Source organism: Lynx rufus, unplaced genomic scaffold (genome assembly GCF_022079265.1).
Source record: "Lynx rufus isolate CCGP_SWC_20201006 ecotype Redwood Valley unplaced genomic scaffold, mLynRuf1.p SCAF_2, whole genome shotgun sequence".
Classification (NCBI taxonomy): Eukaryota; Metazoa; Chordata; class Mammalia; order Carnivora; family Felidae; genus Lynx; species Lynx rufus.
The window spans coordinates 63,348,883-63,371,747 of NW_025814834.1; the positions used below are offsets into that span (position 1 = coordinate 63,348,883).

Genomic DNA, 22,865 nt, shown 5'->3' on the forward strand with positions numbered 1-22,865 from the left:
CGCCGGAAGTACGTCACCGTTGGTTGGCCGCATCTCCTGGTGTTCTCTTTGCTTGCGTCACGTAGGCCCTCCCTGGTAATTCTAGGATGTTGGTTCCTGTCAAATACCTAGTTCATAGGTAATTTAATCTTTGTCGTGTGAGTTGGTTGGGAATGTTTGTAACCGTCAGATTGCCATGTCCTTCGTGAAATGAAATGCTTCATCTAGTAAACATTCATCCTCTGTCAAGAGTATTGGGAAGTAAGCCCAGTCTTTGGGGAGATTCTACTTCAGCTTCCAGTTAACACTACGACACAAGTTGAAAAAAAAAAAACAGAAACGAGCAAAGCTCTAGTTGAGGAATAAAGGAAATTACATAGGGCATTGATGTTCTTTCTTTTTTTAAGTTCTCACAGCAACACCATGTTATAGGTTATTAATGCTTGTTTTACAGATAAGGAAGTCGAGGCTCAGGGAGGATAAGTGCTTCCTCCCCAAATACACTGTTCCTAAATGCCGAAGCAATCTTTAACTCCAAATCCAGGACTTCCTAGGAAAATAGGACATATATTGGGGCGCCTGGGTGGCTCAGTCGGTTAAGCGTCCGACTTCGGCTCAGGTCATGATCTCACATTCTGTGAGTTCGAGCCCCCCGTCAGGCTCTGGGGTGACAGCTCGGAGCCTGGAGCCTGCTTCAAATTCTGTGTCTCCCTCACTCTTTGCCCCTCCCCTGCTCATGCTCTGTCTCTCTCTGTCTCAAAAATAAATAAAAACATAAAAAAAAAAGAAAATAGGACATATATTGTTTTAAAAATTATTTTCAGAGGCAAGCGTCCCTAGATTAGGTTGAAAAGCAATGCCTCTGGTATTTGGGGGGAAGGGCTGGTGGCAGTCCCTGTGGGAACATGGGGTGAGTGAGTTTTAAAAGGAGATAGCTAAAGGGACTTAGATTTTGTTAATGTATAGAAAGAAGGGTAAGTTACGATCATTTACATTTTTCACTCATTTAGGTTAGGTAAATTATCAGCTACAGTTGGGCAAGTGGTACATGTAAGGGTCTTGACCAATTTTAATAGCTGTGAAACTGAGAGGACAACCTCCCTCTGCATCTGCCCCTGTTTTAAGGCATTGCGTTTATTGCAGGAGAGCAGCAGTTCACCAATTCAAATGCTAATCTCATCCAGAAACCTCCTAGCAGATAACACCTGTAACTAAATGTTTAATCAAGGTAGCCTTTGGCCCAATCAGGTTGACACAAAATTAACCATCCCAATGGGTATTGCACAATTTATTTATCTCTTCTACTTTAGATGGGTATTTGTGTTTTCAGGTTTTAGCGATTATGAATAAAGTTTCTATGAACTTTCTTGTATCTAGTATATCGAGCATATATATTTCATATATATGTTGGAAATATACCCAGGAATGGAATTGCTAGATCTTAGGGTATGGATAGGATAAGTTTTGGAAGATACTGCCAAAGAGTTTTCTGAAATGGTTGTACAATATTCTTTTATTTAAGATTTTATTTTATTATTTTTTTAATGTTTGTTTATTTTTGAGAGAGAGAGAGAAAAAAAACACGATCGGGGGAGGGGCAGACCGAGAGGGGGACACAGAATCTGAAGCAGGCTCCAGGCTCTGAGCTGTCAGCACAGAGCCCGATGCAGGGCTCGAACTCACAAACTGTGAGATCATGACCTGAGCCAAAGTCGGACACTTGACCGACTGAGCCACCCAGGCACCCCAATAATACTTACTGTATATGCCTTATGATTCCAGTATTGGTGAGCACTCTCATTTGCAAATAAAAGAAAACCAGCTTCAGCTAGCTTAGGTAAAATTGGGAATGTATTGCTTTGTGAAACAAAACTGCTGCACAGTGTGGTGGTTTTAAAATATGTCTATAAATTCTGTAATGTGACTATCTTTTAATGAATAGTAAAAGGCAGAGTGACAGTGTGATTTTGGAGACCAGGTCATAAAAGGCATTTTGATTTCCTCTTTGCTGTGTCTCTTGGATCACTCGTTCAAGGGGAAATCAACTGCCATGTCATGAAGATGCTCAAGCAGACAAATGGAGAGGCCTCTGTGGCAAGAAACTGGCTTCCCGGCAAAAGTCAGAGAGGAACTGAAGTCTCTTGCCAGCAACCATGTGAGTGAGCCCTATGGAAGCAATCAAGACTTCAGTCAGTCAGTCAAGACTTCAGATGACTGTAGTCCTTGTTGATATCTGACTTAAATCATGTAAGAAACTGTGAGCCAGAACCACTCAACTAAGCTACTTTTGAATTTCTGGCCCACAGAAACTGTGGGATAATAAATGTTGTTTTAAGTCACTAAGTTTTGGGAGATTTATTACAGCAGCAATGGATAACTAATACAGAGAAGAAAGAATAGATGGAATATCATGGAACTTGTCTCTTGTCTTATTTGACTTACCTGTGTTTTGGCTTCATTCTCTAGCCTGAAGAAGTTACCTCACATCTTAATCATCTAAATCCTTGCCAGCTCCAATTATAAAATGCCAGGGAAGTCTTTGATTAGCATTACAGTGACAGACCCCAAAATTTGTACTTGCAGTTACATAGTGAGGGGTGTGACACTGGGAAGTGTCTGACGTGCCTACTTTTTATTTTATTTTTTTAGCTGTCCTTTTACATCTGAGTAAAGATATGTGAATACTTTTCATCAGTGGAAAGTAAGTGAAAATTATGTATGTTACATCTAGGCCAAGATGTTTCCAAAAGAACTATATCTTCTCCATGTCCTTTCTTCCTATTTATGTCAGCTAGATTCAGAGAGTTTTGAGGCCCTGGGAGATTATAAAAGCATAGCTCCCTGAATCTCTGAATAGAGAAAAGTCCTCCACTGACCAGGGATATTCACATTGGAATGTGATATGGTTGAGAAGTCAAACTATATGTGTTAAACCACTGACATATGGCTTTATTTATCACAGCAGATAGCATTACCCATCTACTAGGACATGGGTGTGAATTACGAGATTTGGCTTAGCCTACATCATTTCAGTCTTTGTAGTGTGAGGAATAGAGTCTGATACCAAAAGAAGGGAAGTTGGTGGGCTTGGCTACTACAATTAATTTACCATTATTTATTTTTTTTAATTTTTAAAAAGATTTTATTTTTAAACAATGTCTACACCCAACGTGGAGCTCAAACTTACCACCCCAAGCTCAAGAGTCACATGCTCCACTGACTGAGCCAGCCAGGTGCCTCAACTTGCCTTATTTTACAATAATGAAATTTTTTGTTTCTATCCATAGAAAAACAACAAATTAATTGTTCTAATTTTCTTCTATATCACCAATAATATGTTAGACTTTTTAAAAACGCATGCTTGTTGGGGTACCTGGGTGCCTCAGTGAGTAAAGCATCTGACTCTTGATTTTGGCTCAGGTCATGATCTCATGGTTTGTGAGGTTTTGCTGTGCATCAGGCTCTCTGCTGACATTGCAAAGCCTCCTTGGGATTGTCTCTCCCTCTTTCTGCCCCTCCCCTGCTCTCTCTCTCTCTCTAAATTAATTAATTAATTTTAAAAACTGTGAGCAATTTGATTATATTGTTTAAAAGAAGCATGCTTGTTGTCACATATATTTCACAGTAATAAAAGTTATTGTAAAATTTTGAACATTCTATAGAGATTTAAAAATAATTGCCCCTAATCCTTTCTAATTCTTTTCCCTTGAAGTATCCAGTGATTTTCTTTTCTATTCCTGTATTAACTTAAGAACTTTCTCTCCCTTCTTTCAACAAAGATAAGATCCCAGGGACTCTTGGGTGGCTCAGTCAGTTAAGTGTCAACTCTTGATTTTTGGCTCAAGTCATGATCTCAGGGTGTGAGAGCAAGCCCTGAATTGGGCTCCATGCTGAGCATGGAGCCTGCTTAAGATTCTCTCTCTCTCTCTCTCTCTCTCTCTCTCTCTCTCTCTCTCTCTCTCTCTCATTCTCTGTGTCTCTCGGGGCACCTGGGTTGGTTAAGCATCCAACTTTGGCTCAGGTCATGATCTTGCGGTCTGTGAGTTTGAGCCCCATGTCCGGCTCTGTGCTGACAGCTCAGAGCTTGGAGCCTGCTTCAGATTCTGTGTCTCCCTCTCTCTCTCTGCCCCTCCCCCACCCACACTCTGTTTCTCTCTCTCTCAAAAATAAACATAAAAAAAATTAAGAAAAAAAAAGATTCACTCTCTCCCTCTCCATCTGCCCCTCTCCCACTCACATGTGTGCATTCTCTCTCTTTCTCTGTCTCTCAAAAAAAGATTCCATCACACATATTACTCTTAAATTGCTTTTGTTTGCATGAAATATATTATGAACATTTTTTCTGATATCTATATAACCTTCCATAGTGTAGATATACCATAATTTATCCAGCCATTCTCCTATTAGACATTTCAGTTGTTGCAAGTTTGGGTTAAGACAAACAATATTGTAATAAACATCCTTTTACATATATCCTTATATCCTTAAAATATTGATGCTTATAAAGCTGCAGGAAAGATGGCCAGAAGTGCATCTCAGGACACATATAGTTTTCAATGTGGCATATAGTACCAGATTAGTATCCTGAAAGGTTGTAATACTTGAAGGTTGAATGAAAATGTCTGTTTACCCTGATGAAAATTGTTTTCAATCTTTTCCAATTTAATGGGTGAAAAAATGGTATCATTTTATTTTTTAATTTCCTGACTACCAGTGAGGTTGCCCTTCCCTTTTTAATTGAATACCTTTTTAAAAATTGTAGTAAAATAAGGGCTCCTGAATGGCTCAGACAGAGAAACATGTGATTCTTGATCTTGGAGTTGTGAGTTTGAGCCCCTAGTTTGGGGTGGGGGGGTTGGGTAGAGATTACTTAAATAAATAAAAAAACTTAAGTTTTTTTTTTTAAAACTTAAAATGTGTAGTAAAATACACATAACATAAAATTTACAATCTTAAGCGTTTTTAAGTGTATTGTTCAGTTGTGTTAACCACATTCACATTGTGCAACTAATCTTCAGAACTCTTTGTCTTGCAAAACTGTAGCTCTATACAACTCTTCATTGCCCTTTCCCCCTATCCCCAGGCAACCACTATTCTGCTTTCTGTTTCTATGAATTTGACTACTCTAAGTACCTCATATAAATGGAATCATACAATATTTGTTCTTTTGTGTCTGGCCTATGTCATTTAGCATAGGGTCTTCAAGGTTCATCCATGTTGTAGCATGTGTCAGAATTTCCTTTCTTTTTAACGCTGAATAAAATCCCATTGTATGTGTATATGATATTTTCTTTATTTATCTGTTGATGGACACTTGGGTTGCTTCCATATTTTGGCTGTTATAAATAATGCTGCTATGAACAGTGCTGTACAAATAACTGCTCAAGTTCCTGCTTTCAATTCTTGTGAGTATATATCCAGAAGTAGAATTACTAGATTACATGATAATTCTATTTAGTTTTTTGAGGAACCACCATACTGTTTTCCACAGCAGCTGCACCATTTCACATTCTCACCAGTAAGTAATACACAAGGTTGCAGTGTCTCCACATCCTTGCCAACATTTGTTATTTTCTGTTTTTTTTTTTATAATAGCTAACCTATTGGGTACGAAGTGGTCTCTCTTTGTAGTTTGATTTGTATTTCCCTAATGATTAGTGATGCTGAACATTTTTTTTCACGTGACCATGGAGAAATGTCTATTCAAGTCTTTTGCCCATTGAAAAAACATTTTTTGTCACTAATTTAGAGGAGTTCTTCAAAAGTCTGGATATTAATCCCTTATCAGACATATCATTTGCAAATATTTTCTCCCATTCTGTGAGTTGCCTTTTCACTCTGTTGATAGTGTTCTTTGATGCACCAAAGTCTTAAATTTTGATGAAGTTCAATTTACTTAGTTTTTTCTCTTCTTGCCTGTGCTTTTGGTGTTATATCCAATAAACACTTTTTTTATATATATACTGGCAGAATTATTCCAGGAGAAAAAGCATTCAAGTTAATTGGTGAGGGAGGAAAAAAAACAAAAATAAACAAACAAAAGTCTCTGATGCTCTGATGTTGGAGAAACTGACCTAATGCTCATTGTGAAGCCTCAGTGTTATTTTAAACTAATCTGACACAACTCAAAGCATATTGTCCTCCTGTTGGACATAAACAATCTCACAGAACATTGACATCAGACAAGGTCACTGTACCACAGAAAATACCAAAGATTTCTCTCTCATTAAATGAGTGAATGCTACTTTACCAATTTTAGCTTTAGCCCCATTTTAGTCTGCCTTCTTTATAGTTAAGATGTATTAGATGCCCAATCATAGACTTGCTCAACTTCCTAATGGCACCCAAGATAGAGTGAACCTTTCCTTCTGTAGACCCTCCCCCAAATTACCCAACCAGAGAATCCTATAATAGGTTCTTTCTAATACTCTTTTACTGTGCAGCTAAATGACTCCCTGCTGTGTGCATTTTTGCTAGCTGCAACAAGTAATAAACCTCAACTACAGACTTCTTGTGATTTTTGGCTGAAGGGCATTGACATTTGCTAGGAGGAAATTAAGAGCCACCCTTTGTTAACCACTTGTTAGCTCTTGTAAAAGATGCTTCTTCATGATTTAAATCATTAGCTACAATACAATTTTATGACTGTGGACTTAAATTATTACCTTGATTTTGTTCTCAGGTTTGATTTATACATAAATATATATTTTATGAATGCCCTAGACTGCAAGTAAGGAAAAAAGTTGCTAACAGTGACTAAATAAAATGTTTCCTTTCCTTATATAAACAAGATTCCAGAGAAAGGCAAGCTTCAGGTATTTGTTTCTTAGGCCAGTCTCCTTACAATTCCACAAACGTGAGAAGGAGACAAACACATCCCAGCAGTGAACTAACTGTCCTGACACTATCATTTAGGCCTTATTGTTGCCAGGAGCTGGTCTGGCCCTCATAGCTCAGCCTTCATATTCTGTTGAACAATTACACAGAACACCAACATGAGACAAGGCCAATGTCTGGCTATGATGGATCAAGACAAAAACAAGACCATTACATAATCATATCAGAACAGAGAACAAATAAGAACATAGTCCAAATCACAAAAAATGACCAAACATCCACGTATCCTGGCTATTATGAGTGACTGCTCCCTCTTTGTCAAGCACAGCTTTAACTTCATTCTTCCTGCCCTATGGATAAAGTTTATTAAGATACCCAATAATAGAATTATTCCTGCTTCCTCACAGCATCCAGTCCAGAGAAAAGCTCCATTAAGCCTTGCCAAAATCACTTAACACAGGGATGAATACTATAAGTTCTTTTAAACACCTTTTTAATTTGACACCCCTTGGGATGTGTGTTCTGCTTCATTGCAACTGGTCAGTAATCCCAACTTTGTTTAACTATAGGTCTTTGACTGAAGGGCATTGATACAGGTTATGCCCAGTTTCATCCCTATGTTTTTTCTGACGTTTGTTCTGAAACTCTTTCTACTCTGTGCGTTAAGAACACCTCAGTCTTCAAATTTGTTATCAGTTGATCTGGTTCCAAACAACCTAAATCACAACTCAAAGTGTGCTCTGCCATTAGCAGTTGCTTAGGGTGTTGGGGTGGGGGATAGGAAGTGATTGCTATTGGTTACCCAGTTTCTTTTTGGACTTACGAAACTATTTTAAAATAAATTGTGGTGGTGCTCCACAACCTTAAATTAAGAAAAGTATTGAATTGTACACTAAATGGGTAAATTGCATACTGTGTAAATTATTTCTCAATAAAGTTATTAAAAACAAAAGTGTGGTCCAAAGACTGGCCTCACCATGACACAGGGGCAGAAACTGAGAATAAGGGTTTATTTTGTAGCCACTTGACAGTTATTTCATATATGCTGAATATAGTAAGAAACAAAAATCCACATGTGTTTTTTCCATGTTTACCATTTCAAATTTCATTTTCTAAATAATAATATTTTATTATATGTTATAAAAAAATCTGTCTTCCATGGACTGGGGTAAAATCTTAACTTCGATTGAGGAACACTGACCTAAAGGACCCATAACTTCTATAGTTTAAGATGTGTCGTCCCAGTCTCTCAATGTGGAACTACAATGACCAGAATTCCTCGTGAATGCGTAAGCGACGTCCATTCCATTGGCCTCGCCGCTACGTCCTCTGGGGCATGTAGTACGTGCCTTCCGCTGAGCACGCTGCGATGTCCCGGCATTTTTTCCTGGTTTGGGGACCGGCACTGTCAGAGGAGAGGTGATGTCTCTCGAGGAAAACTATGTGATATGGGAGGACGTGGGCGGGAATGACACAATCAAGCCTGTTGTGTTTCTTGTTGGGGACCAGGAATAGCTTTGACTTCTAAGCCATTGTAAGCAGCCTTCCCCGGGATCCTCCAGAAAAGTTGGAGGTTGTTAAGGGAAGAACTTAACCTGCAAGTCAGGGCTGGGTAGCTACGGCAGGTTTTCTTCCACCCAGCATGTTTTCGGGCCCGAGATGCAGGGTTCGGCTGAGAACAGAGGCCTCCTTGCGGTATTGGATTTTCCAGTGCTCAGAGGAGGGCAGGGGTGAGCCCACTCCTAGGCGGGGATGCGGAAGATCACTTTCTTTCGTTCTGTGTTACTGTGAGCCCGGCGTGGAGGATGCTTGTCATTTGCACAGGCCCCTACTCTCATCGTCTTAAGGCCCCTCCTTTTGTTAAGTGACTTCCCAAGGTCATTTATCTGGGAGCAGAGCTGGGGACTTGACACCTTTATATTCTAATCATTGAGCTGCTTCCATTTTCAGTTGTGGGTAGGCGGGAGAATCTTGAAGATACCTTTGCTCTGTACAGGGTTATTTGTGTATGTGTATGACCCAGGTTGGCGTGGGCCAGGATGCTGTACTGATGATCATAAAATGCCAATTCTATCTTGTTTTTGTTTTTTCTTGTGAACAGACAGCATAGCCATAGACAAGACTCTGAGGCAATCTTTTAGTATTTGTTTGTTGACGTAAGGAGGTGTTCCAAGTTGAAAGAATTCAAAGAACAGAGTGATTGTCTCAGCTTTACAAGTTAGAGTAGATTTTTAACCTTTTTGCAAACAGCTTTCCTTATCTGTAAAATGCAAATGATATCTACCTGACAGGTTAATTGAGAAAATTTAATAGGATGATATATTTTAAAAGTCCTTTATGAAATGTTGCAGAAATGTTAAATGCTATGATTTTAGTCCCAGATTTTCTAAATGTTCTTTCTCAATTAGAAATATAAACATTTACAGTATATTTCTAAAACAAATTATCCTTTTTCATAATTATCTTTGGTTCTTATATTGCTTCACCATGTCTTGATACATTACTTGATTTCTTTTTTCTTGATTGGAGCTTCAATCATCTTGCTTTTTGGTTCAAACTGATCTGAGGTCAGTAGGGACCAAACCCTTTGAGTTCTTTTAGGGTTCTAGAGGAAAGGAGCAATTATCCTGAAAGTAAATATACCAGAGACTATCCTTCCAAAAAATGAAAAAAAATTTTTTTGTAGTTCTGGGTGCACCTAGATGGCTCAGTCGGTTCAGTGTCAGACTTCAGCTCAAGTCACCATCTCGTGGATGGTGAGTTCTAGCCCTGCGTCAGGCTCACTGTTGTCAGTGCAGAGCCGGCTTCAGATTCAGATCTTCTGTCTGCTCCCCCCCACATTGCCCCTCCCTTGCTCATACTCTTTCTCTCTCAAAGATGAATAAACATTTAAAATAAATAAATAAAATAAAATGTTATAACTCCGAATTAATGGCTGTTCCTTGTAAAAATATTGAAGGTGACATATTTATTCCAAAGTTTGAACCATTTATTTATTTATTTATTTATTTATTTATTTATTTATTTTTAAATGTTTATTTATTTTTAGAGGGGTGAAGGGGCAGAGAGAGAGGGAGACTGGATCTAAAGCAGGCTCTGCGCTGACAGTGTGAGACTCAAACCCACAAACCCTGAGATCATGACCTGAAGCCAAAGTTGACCACTCAACCAACTGGGCCACCCAGGCACCCTGAATCTTTTGGTTTAAAAAGATGGTTCCGAGTGTAGGATTTTTTTTCCCTTCTGCTTCTGTTGTCAAATTTGAAAACTATATATATGTAAAATTTAACAAACATTTTTTAAATGGAGTGCAGAAAGAAGCCCCTTTTCCCGGACACTTAATTTTGGACCAAATCCTGCTGTTTGCTTCAGACTAGGAACAAAGTCTTAACTAGAGTTAATGCAGAAAGAGCTTGTAACTGTAATTTAAATTTTGGAACTAATTTGGTATTAATCCATGTCAAACCAATCCTTTTACAGAAGCTGCATTTTGGAATGGGATTTGGAGTTATCATAATGGAAGCAAAATACATGAAGGAGAAATAGTTACCTTTTTACCAGGATATTACACCTGACTACTTGTTGCAGATAGTTTTCCTACCTAAGAAAATTTGTGACATAAATGAAAAAATACCTTTTTAAAAAAAGACTTATTGTTTGTAAATATGCTTCGCCTAAGAGCTGTTTGTCCATTTTCCTGGAGAGCGTTTCAGTTTCGATCCTGCAGTTGTAAACCACTAATTACCGAAATGATTAAGTGTACAGATGAAGGGCAAATCTTTGATCTTATTCAAAAAAGCAAAGCCATACTTTCAGAAAAGCAGGTGGAATGTGCATTTAATATACTTTGGCAGTTTCAAAAGCAGAAGACCAGCTTTTTAAAAAATGTTGAGTGTGTCAGAGACCATCCCCAGTTTATTACTCTTCATAATTTAGCTACAAGTCAAACGGAATTCATGAATGATGATACCCTGGTGAATGTGTTGTACCTCACACAACAGTAAGTAATGTACTTTTACTTTTTATAGAAATGATTATAGTCTATAATTATATATCAGTTTTCTAAAAATCTCTTTAAAATGAAAAACAATGTGGTTTTTTTTTCCCCTATAAATAGTATTCCTGATCATTGAACATTTTTAAGATGTTTAGAGGATATTCTTTGTGGTAATCATTTAACAATATATATGTATATCAAACATCCTGTTGTGCAACCTAAATATATACAATTTTTACTTGTTAGTCATAGCTCAATAAAGCTGGGAAAACATTAAAAAAGAAAAGAAATTTTACATTATTTGCAAGGGAATCCAGCCTTCAAAAGAACTGGATTTTCCAAGTAAAATATTCAGCAGGTATATAAGGGACACACACACACACACACACACACACACACACACACACAGAAGTTGCAATTAGTCTGTTTCTTAGTCTCATTCATGGAAAAACAAGTTTTCTCACTTGATTGGCTAACCTGTGAGGACTATCAGTAACTATAGATGTCAGCATTGCACAAAGCAGAGATACAGTTGTTTTTATTAGGAAGTCAGTTTATACAGGAAAGGGGCTTAGGGCTTTACCTATTTGGGGGAGTGGTGTTAGACTAAAGGAAGAGTGCCTTCCCTCTGAAGGCACAGAAAGAGTGGTCTTTCTGTGGTTGCAAAGTTTTTTCTCTGAGGTATATGAAGAGAGTATGTAATGATAATGGGCAAGATACCTGTTTTGCTTTCTCAGTGGTCATGTCAGCTTGGAAAACGATGAATAAAATAAAATTCAACAAGTCTTTATTGCAGGACTCTTCAGAAGCTTTAATATGTTAATGTATACTGTAAATCTCTGAGTGAGGGCAGTTTCCAGACCACAAAACATTGTGTTAAACACCTCACAAGACTCATGTGTGTTAGGCAGATGGAGGAATGCTGCTTGGTGATGATTTACCTAAAAACTATATTTCTGTGTTTTGCTCCTAAGTCATATTTTAATTCTGAAAGGATTCAAGAGTAAAATATAATTTTGTTTTCAGGTTTTAAAAGCAGTATGTAGTTCAATTTTGCTTCATGACTCAACGTGAAAGTTTCTGATTTTGGGGAGACAAACTAATATAGGCTTAATGCTATAAAGATATTGAAATTGGTTAAAAAGATATTTTTATACCTACAATATATAGTGTATGTGGTTTAGTTATATAGAAAGTATTCATGGTTAATGAAGCTATACTGGAGGAGGAACTCTTATATGTTCTGATGGTACAATGTATATCAAGAACTATAAAGATACCCTTGGATCCAATAATTTTGCTTCTAAAGTTTATCTCTTAAGAAAATAATCTGGGATATGAATGGATAAAGAAGATGTGGTAAATATGTATACAATGGAGTATTACTCAGCAATCAAAAATAATGAAATCTTGCCATTTGCAACTACATGGATGGAACTAGAGGGTATTAAGCTAAGCAAAATTAGTCAGAGAAAGACGAATACCATATGACTTCATTCACATGTGGAATTTAATATACAAAACAGATGAATGTAAGGGCAGGGAAGCAAAAATAATATAAAAACAAGGAAGGGACAAAACATAAGAGACTCTTAAATACAGAGAACAAATTGAGGGTCGCTGGAAGAGTTGGGGGTGCAGGGGTGGGCTAAATGGGTAAGGGGCATTAGGAAAGACACTTGTTGGGATGAGCACTGGGTGTTATACAGAGGGAATGAATCAGTGGAATCTACTCCTGAAATCATTATTGCATTATATACAAACTAACTTGGGTGTAAATAAATAAATAAATAAATAAAATAAAATTCCAAAAAAAAAAAAAAAAAAGAAAATAATCTGGGGTACATATTTAAGATTATTGTGCGTTGATATTCATGCCAGCAGTATTTATAACATTGAAAAACTAAAATTCTAATAGTAGGTGAATGTTTAAATGATACTATATTCATTTAATGGAATAATATACAATGTTTAAAAATTGTTTTGAACACTATGTAGTGTCATGGGCAAATGCTGAAAAGGGCAGGGTACAAAAGTGTAAAAGTGAGGTGCCTGGCTGGCTCAGTCAGTGGAGCATGTGACTCTTGATCTTGGGGTTGTGAGTTTTAGCCTCACATTGCATGTAGAGATTACTTAAAAATAAAATCTTTTAACAAAATTAAAAAAAAACTGTAAAAGGAATATGTATATTCCGTATGTGTGTAGAAAAGACAAATGGAGCAAAAATGCTACAGATTAATGGTGGTGGCTGTTTATGAGTACAGACCTATAAATAAGTTTTAGTACCCTATTCAAGTTTTTCTTTATTTTACAAAACTCTCCTATAAAAATATTTTTCTAATCAGAGAAAAGTAATATATGTTATGTGTACTTTTATTTTTATTTTTTTTTTTTAATTTTTTTTTTTCAACGTTTATTTATTTTTGGGACAGAGAGAGACAGAGCATGTACGGGGGAGGGGCAGAGAGAGAGGGAGACACAGAATCGGAAACAGGCTCCAGGCTCCGAGCCATCAGCCCAGAGCCTGACGCGGGGCTCGAACTCACGGACCGCGAGATCGTGACCTGGCTGAAGTCGGACACTTAACCGACTGCGCCACCCAGGCGCCCCTGTTATGTGTACTTTTAAAATAATATGTATTGTTGAATGTTCTCATTGTTCAGTGGAAGGCATTGAACAGATAAAAGAATGAGAGAGGCATGGGATAAAATGTAGATGTTTATTATACCGTATCAAGAAATCAAAATACTGAAATGGGAATGCACCAGAAATAAAGACTGTGTAAGAGTATAATAACTTGAGGTTCACTTTTGCATTATAATTGTTAACTTGCATGATTGTTTTTAATACTTTAAAAATGTTTATGTATGGAAAATTATTTTCTCTTGATTTTATTGAGGTGTGCTACTGAGACCCATGACCTACTGGTTGAAGCTCTAGTTACAGAAGCATGGAGAAGACTGGAAAGGCAAGTACTTTGGGTTCATTTTCTAAGATCACAGTTACCTATTCAAGGTTAACTGAGTGAAATCTTGTAGAGAAAGAATAGGGAGCTGCTGCCTACTTATCAACCTTCACTAAAAAAAAAAAAAAAATTAGTTGAGGGTATTTTGATTGTGTAAAGGAAAAGAATGAGGAATGTGTATTTTCCTTAAGAGACAAAGAAAGCTTGAATATTTGCTCTTTATTTATTAAAAAAAATTAAAAATTTTAATGTTTATTTAAATGTTTAATTTATTTTTTTATGTTTATTTATTTTTAATGTTTATTTATTTTTGAGAGAGAGAGAGAGAGAAAAGAGTGCAAGTAGGGGAGAGGCAGAGAGAGAGAGAATCTGAAGCAGGCTCCAAGCTCCCAGCTGTCAGCACAGAGCCGGAAATGGGACTTGAACCCACGAACCATGAGATCATGACCTGAGCTGAAGTCAGACGTTTAACCGACTGAACCACCCAGGCGCCCCTAAAAAATTTTTTTTAATGTTTATTTATTTTTGGGAGGCAGAGACAGAGTGAGCAGGGGAAGGGTAGAGAGAGAAAGAGACGTAGAATCTGAAGCAGGCTCCAGGCTCCAAGCTGCCAGCACAGAGCCTGATGCAGGGCTCGACCTCACAAATTGCAACATCACGACCTGAGCTGAAGTTGGACGCTTAACTGACTGAGGCACCAATATTTGCTCTTTAAATTAAGAGTGGAAACAGTGTGCTTTGCCACATATATAATTAGTCAAAATATAAGTAAGGTGGAGCAACAGCTATTTGGCTTTTTGAATCTTCTTTTCTGGAAGATTTTTGCTTCAGAAAGAAAAGATTTGGAGCCCTGACTGGTTCAGTGGTAGGGTATGCAACTCTTGATCTTGGAATTGTGAGTTTGAGCCTATATTAGGGGTAGAATTTATTTTAAAAACTTAAGAAAAAAAGAAAGGAAAGATTCTCTGAGTGATAGGCTGCCTATAAAAACCTAGAAATTCAGGAGCCGTAAAAGGAGAGAAAAGAAGACACCAGTTTAGTAGAAAGGAAAACTATTTAACATTGTTTAGCAGCATTTGTACGTACTTGCCTATCACTTCTTTATTGAGAGACAATGAACATCACTCATAGGTGACTTAGATGCTTTCAAGTTCACTGCTGTGACTATGATTGATTCAGATCTCTTTCCTCTACTATACAGAGCTTTATTTGTAGCATGTTGCCATAATCAGCAGTCATCTAGAAAAATGTAAAATTTGTTCAGGGCATTCTTCTTATGAGTACAGTGAAGTCTATTCTATACAAAACCATGCTATTTATGCTATATGAGAATATGTGAGAAACTCCATTTATAAAAGAGTTGAGATAATAACAGACCTCATTTTGGAAAATTGTTAGCTATTTCTGAAAATTTTGAACTTTTTATTTATTTTTTTTTTATTTTTTATTTTTTTAAATTTTTTTTTTCAACGTTTATTTATTTTTGTGACAGAGAGAGACAGAGCATGAACGGGGGAGGGGCAGAGAGAGAGGGAGACACAGAATCGGAAACAGGCTCCAGGCTCTGAGCCATCAGCCCAGAGCCCGACGCGGGGCTCGAACTCACGGACTGAGAGATCGTGACCTGGCTGAAGTCGGACGCTTAACCGACTGCGCCACCCAGGCGCCCCAATTTTGAACTTTTTAATGTAGGGATCACCATAGCCTAGGTATCTTATTAGTGGAGTAAACAAATTTTAGTGAAGAAAGGGAAAATCAAAGTGGGAAAGAGAAAGGAGGATTTAAAAACCACAGAACGGAGAGGTGGTTCAAGATGGTGGCATAGATATCCTACTCACTCTACCAAAGACACACCAAATCTACAACTACATATAGAACGTCTGTCTCTGAAAAAGACCTGGAGACTAGCTGAACAACTCCACAACAAAGATGGCAGGGCCACATTGAGACCGGTGGGAGAGGCAGAGATTGGTTTCACCAGGAACCCCACTCCTGACTCAGTGACCCACAAAAGGGAGGGATCTAACAAATATGGAGCATATTCCTGAGGAGTGAGGGGTTTGAGCCCCACATCAGGAACCCCAGTTCTTGGGACCTGTACCAGAGAGATGAGCTCCCAGATGTCTGTCTTTGAAAACCAATGGGGCTTACATCAAGGAGACCCAAGGGTTATAGGAAACTGGAACTCACCCTTAAAAGTGCTCACACGCAGACTTACTTGTACTGGGACCCAGCACAAAAATGGCAGGTTGGAAGTGCCTAGGCCATATGTGAAGGAGATTCACTGGGTAAGCTTAAAGTGCCTGCAAGATGGACAGGGGTCTATTGGAGCTCTCTCTCTGGCTAAAGGCACTGGTGCACACCATTTTTGCAGTCTATCTTGCTAGCACCAGCATTAGCTGGTGCCATTTTAGCACTTTCCTTCAGCCTTGTGAAAGTTGTTTGCTCTGCATCTGTGTTCTTCTGTGGCTCTGCCCCACCAAACCTGTTGGGCCAGCTTGCCCTGACCTTTGCTCCCCACAAACCCACAGTGCTAAAATTGGTAGGCAGGCAGCATTGCCTTGGCCTGGTGCTCTTCCTTGGCCCCAGCAAAGCTGACAGGTGTGTGCAGTCCATAGAGGGAGTGCTTTGAACACCTGCCTCTTGTGGCCAGGGGTGTTTGCGTTTCTGGGACCCATGGAACTGAAATAATTACAGAGTTCTTGGCAAGCTAAAACCCCCAGAGCAATTTACAGATAGCAGACTGAAATACCCCAGTCTTCCTGTGACCGCTCCTTCAGACTGAAGAGATAGCTCTTTTGCCTAATACATAGGAACAAGCACTGAAAGTTAAGGAAATATTAGGAAACAAAAAATATGTTCCAAATGAGAGAAGAAGATAAAACTCCTGAAAAAACCTTAATGAAACAGAGATAAGGTCGTGCCTGGGTGGCTAACTCGGTTAAGTACCTGACTTTGGCTCAGGTCATGATCTCACAGTTTGGTTCATGAGTTCATGCCCTGCATCGGGCTCTGTACTGACAGCTTGGAGCCTGGAGCCTGCTTTGGATTCTGTGTCTCACTCTGTCTCTGCTTCTCCCCTGCTTGTACTCTGTCTTTGTCTCTCTGTCTCAAAAATAAATAAACGTTTAAAAAAAACCACACACAAGAAACAGGGATAAGTAACTTACCTGATAGAGACTTCAAAGTAATGGTCGTAAAGATGCTCACTGATCTCAGGAGAAGAATGGATGAACACAGAACTTCAGCCAAGAGATGGAGAATATAAGAATGTACATGGAACTGAAGAATATAATAACTGAAAGATATACTACAGGAATTCAACAGCAGAGTAGATGAAGCAGAAGAAAAGATTAGTGACTTGGACCAGGGCAATAGAACTCACTCAAACAGAGCAACAAGAAAAGAAAAAAAAAAAAGATAATTTGAGGGGCCTATGGGACAACATCAAGTGGAACAATGTTCACATAATAGGTGTCCTGTTAGGAGAAGATAAAGGAGAAAGGGATAGAAAACCTATCTGAAGAAATTATGGCTGAAAGCTTCACTTATCTGGGGAAAGAAGCAGACATTCAGATCTAGGAAGCCCAGAGAGTTCTGAATGAGATGAACTCAAAGAGAGTCACACCAAGACACGTTATAATTATGTCAAAGGTTAAAGAGAGAATCTTAAAAGCAGCAGGAGAAAAACAACTTGTTATGTATAAGGGACCCCCTGGCCCCCAGACTTTAATCAAGTTTTTCAGCAGAAACTTTGCAGGCCAGAAGGGAGTGCTGAAAGCAAAAAACTTCCAACCAAGAATACTCTACTTGACAAGATTATCCTTCAGAATTGAAGGAGAGAAAAAGTTTTCCAGTCAAGCAAAAACTGGACAAGTTCATCACTACTAAACTGGGCTTATAAGACATGTTAAAGGGACTTCTTTAAGCCAAAAAGAAAGGCCAACTGGTAACAAGAAAACGTATGAAAGTAAAAGTCTTTCTGGTAAAGGTAAGTATATATTAGGGGTAGTGGACTAATCACTTATTTTAGTATGAAGGTTAAAAGGCAAAAGTAGTAAAAATAAGTATAACTACAACAATTAGTTAAAGGATATACAAAATTAAAAGATGTAAAATGTGGCATCAAAAACATAAACTGTGGGAAGGGGAAAATACAGTTTTAGAATGCATTCAAACGTAACTTGCTATCAACTTAAAATAAACTGGGATGTGCATAGGCTAATATATGTAAGCCTCAGGAAAACACAAAGCAAAAACCTATGATAGATATACAAAAGATCATGAGAATGGAATCTAAACACTAAAGGAAGGCATCAAACTACAAGGGAAGAGAGCAAGAGGAAAAAGGAGCAGAGAAGAACTACAAAACAACCAGAATACAGTTAACAAAATGACAATGAGTATATACCATCTATAACCACTTTAAACATAAATGGACTGACACCCACTTCTAGCTCTCTTGCCTCAGCATGGCTGCTTTAGGTGTGTGGAGGCTGCACAGCAGTGTGGTGGGTTAGGTGGGCGGCCAGTGGTGACTCCAGTGAGTGCTGGTCTGGGGGGAACTGGGGAACCAGAAGCTCGGTTGAATCCTCATGGAACTGTTTTTCTCCACCCAGGCAGGGCCTGGCTACCAACCCCTCTGGCTACAGACCCTTTACAGAGTTCCCAGACTGATCTTACACAGATGGCCGCCCTGTACCTCCAATGAAAGGCCAGCTTCGAAGAAAAGCCCAAAGGGAGATGTTTGCAAGATGAGTTGCACTGCTATCACAGAAAATGAATGCTGGATTACAGTCATGGCAGCTTAGACAGCAGGAGAAGTTGCAGGAAGAAGAAAGGAGGCAGAAAAAGGCTCTTAAAACCCAAAGGGGCTCTACTGCAGAACCCACAACTAAGTCAATAAGTAGCAATTCCTGTCTCCCTTCACCAGCCTCTCTCTGGTTTTCTTTTCTTCTCCTCCTCCTCCTTCTTCTTTTAAATGTTTGTTTATTTTTGAGAGAGAAAGCACGAGCAGAGGAGGGGCAGTGAGAGGGGGCCAGAGGATCTGAAGCAGGCTCTATGCTGTGGGGCTTCAAGTCACGAACTATGAGATCATGACCTGACCTGGATTTCTTTTCTATCATCTATATGCCTCATCCTAGCCAGAAGAGAGCCTTCCTATTCCCCGTCTGTCTTCATAAGAGTTTGGATACCAGGAAGAATGGGTTGTAAGATCACTGCCTTGAGGGGTTGGCTCAGTACACTTACCCTGGCTCCATTCCAGTTCAGCAGAATCTTGTTCTGGGATGCTTACCCCTTTTGCAGACCATAGGACTGGCCAAACTATGAACAGTAGCTACTCTGCGAACATGAAAAAGGGGCAACAGTTTTTCTGGCTTTAGCTAGGCATTCAAGCCTTTAACAGCCCATACACAGCTCAGGCTGTGTGCAGTTATTCATTTAATAAATGTTTGATGAAAAGGGCAACCCCTCCCCCCAAATGGACTAAATTCTTCAATCAAAAGATAGGGAGTGACTGAATGGATAAAAAGCAAGACCCATCTATATGCTGCCTATAAGAGACTCACCTTAGATGTAATGACACACAGGTTGAAAGTGAAGAGATGGAAAAAGATGTTTTATGTGAATGGAAACCAAAAGTAAGCTGGGGTAGCTATACTTATATCAGACAAAATAGACTTAAACCAGATTGTGATAAAAGGAAAAGGTGGGTATTACATAATGATAAAAGGGTCAATCTAGCAGGAAGAGACAACATTTGTAAATATTTATGCACCCAATATAGATGCATCTAAAAGTATAAAGCAATATTAACAGACCTACAGAGAGAAATTGACAATAAGACAATGATAGTAAGGGCCTTTAATATCACTCTTACGTCAAGGAATAGATCATCCAGACAAATAATAAGGAAACATTAGCCTTAAAATACATTAGACCAGATGGATTTAGATATATACAAAACATTTTACCCAAAACCAGCAGAATATACATTCTTAAGTGTATGTGGAACATTCTCCAGAACAGATAATATGTTTAGCCACAAAACAAGTCTCAATAAATTTTGGAAGATTGAAGCCCTATCAAGCATCTTTTCAGACCACAATGGTATGACATTGGAAATCAATCACAAAAAACTGGAAAAATTACAAATATGTGGAGATTTGACAACATGCCACCAGACAACCAATTGATGAATTAAAAAATGAAAAAAATAACCTTGAGATAAATGAAAATTAAAATACAGCTTTCCAAAATCTGTGGGATGTAGCAAAAGCAGTTTTAACAAGGAAGTTCATAATACTACAGACCTACTTCAAGAAACAAGTGCCTGGCTGCCTGTGTGGCTCAGTCCATTAAGTGTCTGACTCTGGTTTTTGGCTCAGGTCATGATCTCACAGTTTGTGAGTTCAAGCCCCACATAAGGCTCTGCACTGATGAGCCTGCTGGGGATTATCTGTCTCCCTCTCTCTGCCTCTCTCTCTCTCAAAAATAAACGAAAACAGGGGCCCCTGGGTGGCGCAGTCGGTTAAGCGTCCGACTTCAGCCAGGTCACGATCTCGCGGTCCGTGAGCTCGAGCCCGGCGTCAGGCTCTGGGCGGATGGCTCGGAGCCTGGAGCCTGTTTCCGATTCTGTGTCTCCCTCTCTCTCTGCCCCTCCCCCGTTCATGCTCTGTCTCTCTCTGTCCCAAAAATAAATAAAAACGTTGAAAAAAAATAAAAAAAAAATAAACGAAAACAAACATTTATAAAAATAGAATGAATAAATATATTTGCATCTATTAGAAAGGAAACATGTAAAATCTCAAATAAATAATCTAACTTTATACTTAAAGGAACTAGAAAACAAGGAACAAATGAAGCCCAAAGCTAGTAGAAGGAAGGCAATAGCAAAAGTCAGAAGAAATAAACGCAATAGAGACTAAAGAGACAATAGAAAAGACCAATAAAACTAAGAGCTGGTTTTTTGAAAAGATAAAGTTGATAAACCTTTAGCTAGATTTACTAAGAAAAAAAGAAGGCTTAAATAATGGAATCAGATGAAAGAAGGAACATTAAAACTGATATTAAAATAATGCAAAGGCTAATAAGGGACTATGATAACTGTATACCAACAAATTGGACAATTAGAAGAAATGGATAAATTTCTAGAAATAATCTTATAATACTAAATCATGAAGTAATAGAAAATCTGAATAGACCAATTACTAGCAAGGAGATTGAGTCAGTAATCAAAAAACTCCCAACAATTAAAAGTCCAGGACCAGACAGCTTTAGTGGTGAATTCTACCAAACATTCAAAGAAGATTTAATACCTATTCTTCTCAAACTCTCTCAAAAAATTGAAGAGGAGGGAACACTCCCAAACTCATTTTACAAGGCCACCATTGCTCTGATACCAAATCAGACAAGGGCACCATAAAAGAAGAAAATTATAAGTCAGTATGAACATAAATGAACATAGATGTAAAAATCCTCAACAAAATATTAGCAAACCAAAATCAACAATACATTAAAAAAGTCATATGCCATGGTCAAGTGGGATTTATTCCAAGGATGCAAAGATGGTTCAACATCTGCAAATCAATGTGATATGCCGCATTAACAAAATGGAGGATAAAAAATTATATGATCATCTCAATAGATGCAGGAAAAGCATTTGACAAAATTCAACATTGATTTATGATTAAAAAAAAAAAACTCAACAAAGAAGGTATAGAGGGAATGTCCCTCATCATAATAAAGGCCATAAATGACATGCCCACAGCTAAGATCATACTCAATGATAGCTGAAAAATTTCCCCCTAAGATCATGCCCACTCTTAGCACTTTTATTCAGTATAGTATTGGAAGTCCGAGTCAGAGCAATTAGGCAAGAAAAAGAAAAGGCGTCCAAATTGGAAAGAAAGAAGTAAAGCTGTCACCATTTGCAGATGACATGATTTTGTATAAAGAAAACCCCAAAGACAACACCAAAAACCTGTGACAACTAATAAATTCAGTAAAGTTATAGGATACAAAATCAATCAACATATAAAATATCTGTTGCACTTTTGTACACTAACAGCATACAATTAGAAAACAAAAATTTAGAGGACAGTCCCATTTATATTTGCTTCAAAAGGAATTAAATACCTAGGAATAAATGTAAACAATGATGTGAAAGACTTGTACACTGAAAACTAAGACATTGGTGAAAGAAATCAAAGAAGACACCAATAAATTGAAAGATAATTCCATGGTCATAGATTGGAAAAAATTATATTGTCAAAATGTCTATATTACACAAAACAACATATAGAGTCAACGCAACCCTATCAAAATTCCAATGGGATTTTTCACAGAAATAGAACAAACAATCCTAAAATTTGTATGGAATCACAAAAGATCCCTACCAGCCAAAACAGTCTTGAGAACAAAAAGAGGAGGCATCATGCACCCTGATTTCAAATCATATTAGAAACCTGTAGTAATCAAAACAGTATGTTATTGGCATGAAAACAGACAGATCAATGGAACAGAATAGAGAGCCCAGAAATAAACCTGTGCACATATGGTCAATTAACTTACAACAAGAATATACAATGGGGAAAGGACAGTCTCTTCAATAAATGGTGCTGGGAAAACTGAACAGCCACATACAAAAGAATGAAACTGGACCACTATCTTACACCATACACAAAAATAAGCTCAAAATGGAGCTTGACTACACTTGACTACAAGACCAAATGGCATAAAACTCTTGGAAGAAAACATAGGCAGTAAGCTCCTTGAAATTGCTCTTAGTGATATTTTTTTTGGATCTCATTCCAAGGGCAATGGCAATAAAAGAAAAATAACCAAGGAGACAACGTTAAAAAGCTTTTGCACAGTGAAGAAAATCATCAACAAAATGAAAAGACAACCTACTGAATGGGAGAAGATATTTGCGAATCATACAGCTGAATAAGGGTTAATATCCAAAGTATAGAAAGAACTACAATTAAATAACATCAACAACACAACACAAATCTGATTAAAATATGGGCAAGGAGCTGAATAGATCTTTTTCCGAAGAAGACATACAGATGGCCAATGGGCATA

General features: G+C 38.0%; 1 protein-coding gene and 1 pseudogene across 2 annotated transcripts in view; both read left to right on the plus strand.

The window, feature by feature from the left end:
- Window positions 1-8,178: 8,178 nt before the first annotated feature.
- Window positions 8,179-22,865, plus strand: part of FASTKD1 (FAST kinase domains 1) — a 48,843-nt gene continuing 34,156 nt past the window's right edge. The window contains exons 1-3 of one of the 2 annotated variants that reach the window (XM_047084482.1): window positions 8,179-8,235; window positions 10,297-10,816; window positions 13,713-13,781. In XM_047084482.1, the coding sequence (XP_046940438.1) occupies window positions 10,482-10,816; window positions 13,713-13,781 (404 nt within the window). In that variant the 5' untranslated portion in view covers window positions 8,179-8,235; window positions 10,297-10,481. Of the gene's footprint in view, window positions 8,236-10,184; window positions 10,817-13,712; window positions 13,782-22,865 lie in introns of those variants that run through there. The other variant, XM_047084483.1, reaches the window with a different exon arrangement.
- On the plus strand, window positions 16,872-18,684 carry LOC124515525 (39S ribosomal protein L52, mitochondrial-like; annotated as a pseudogene).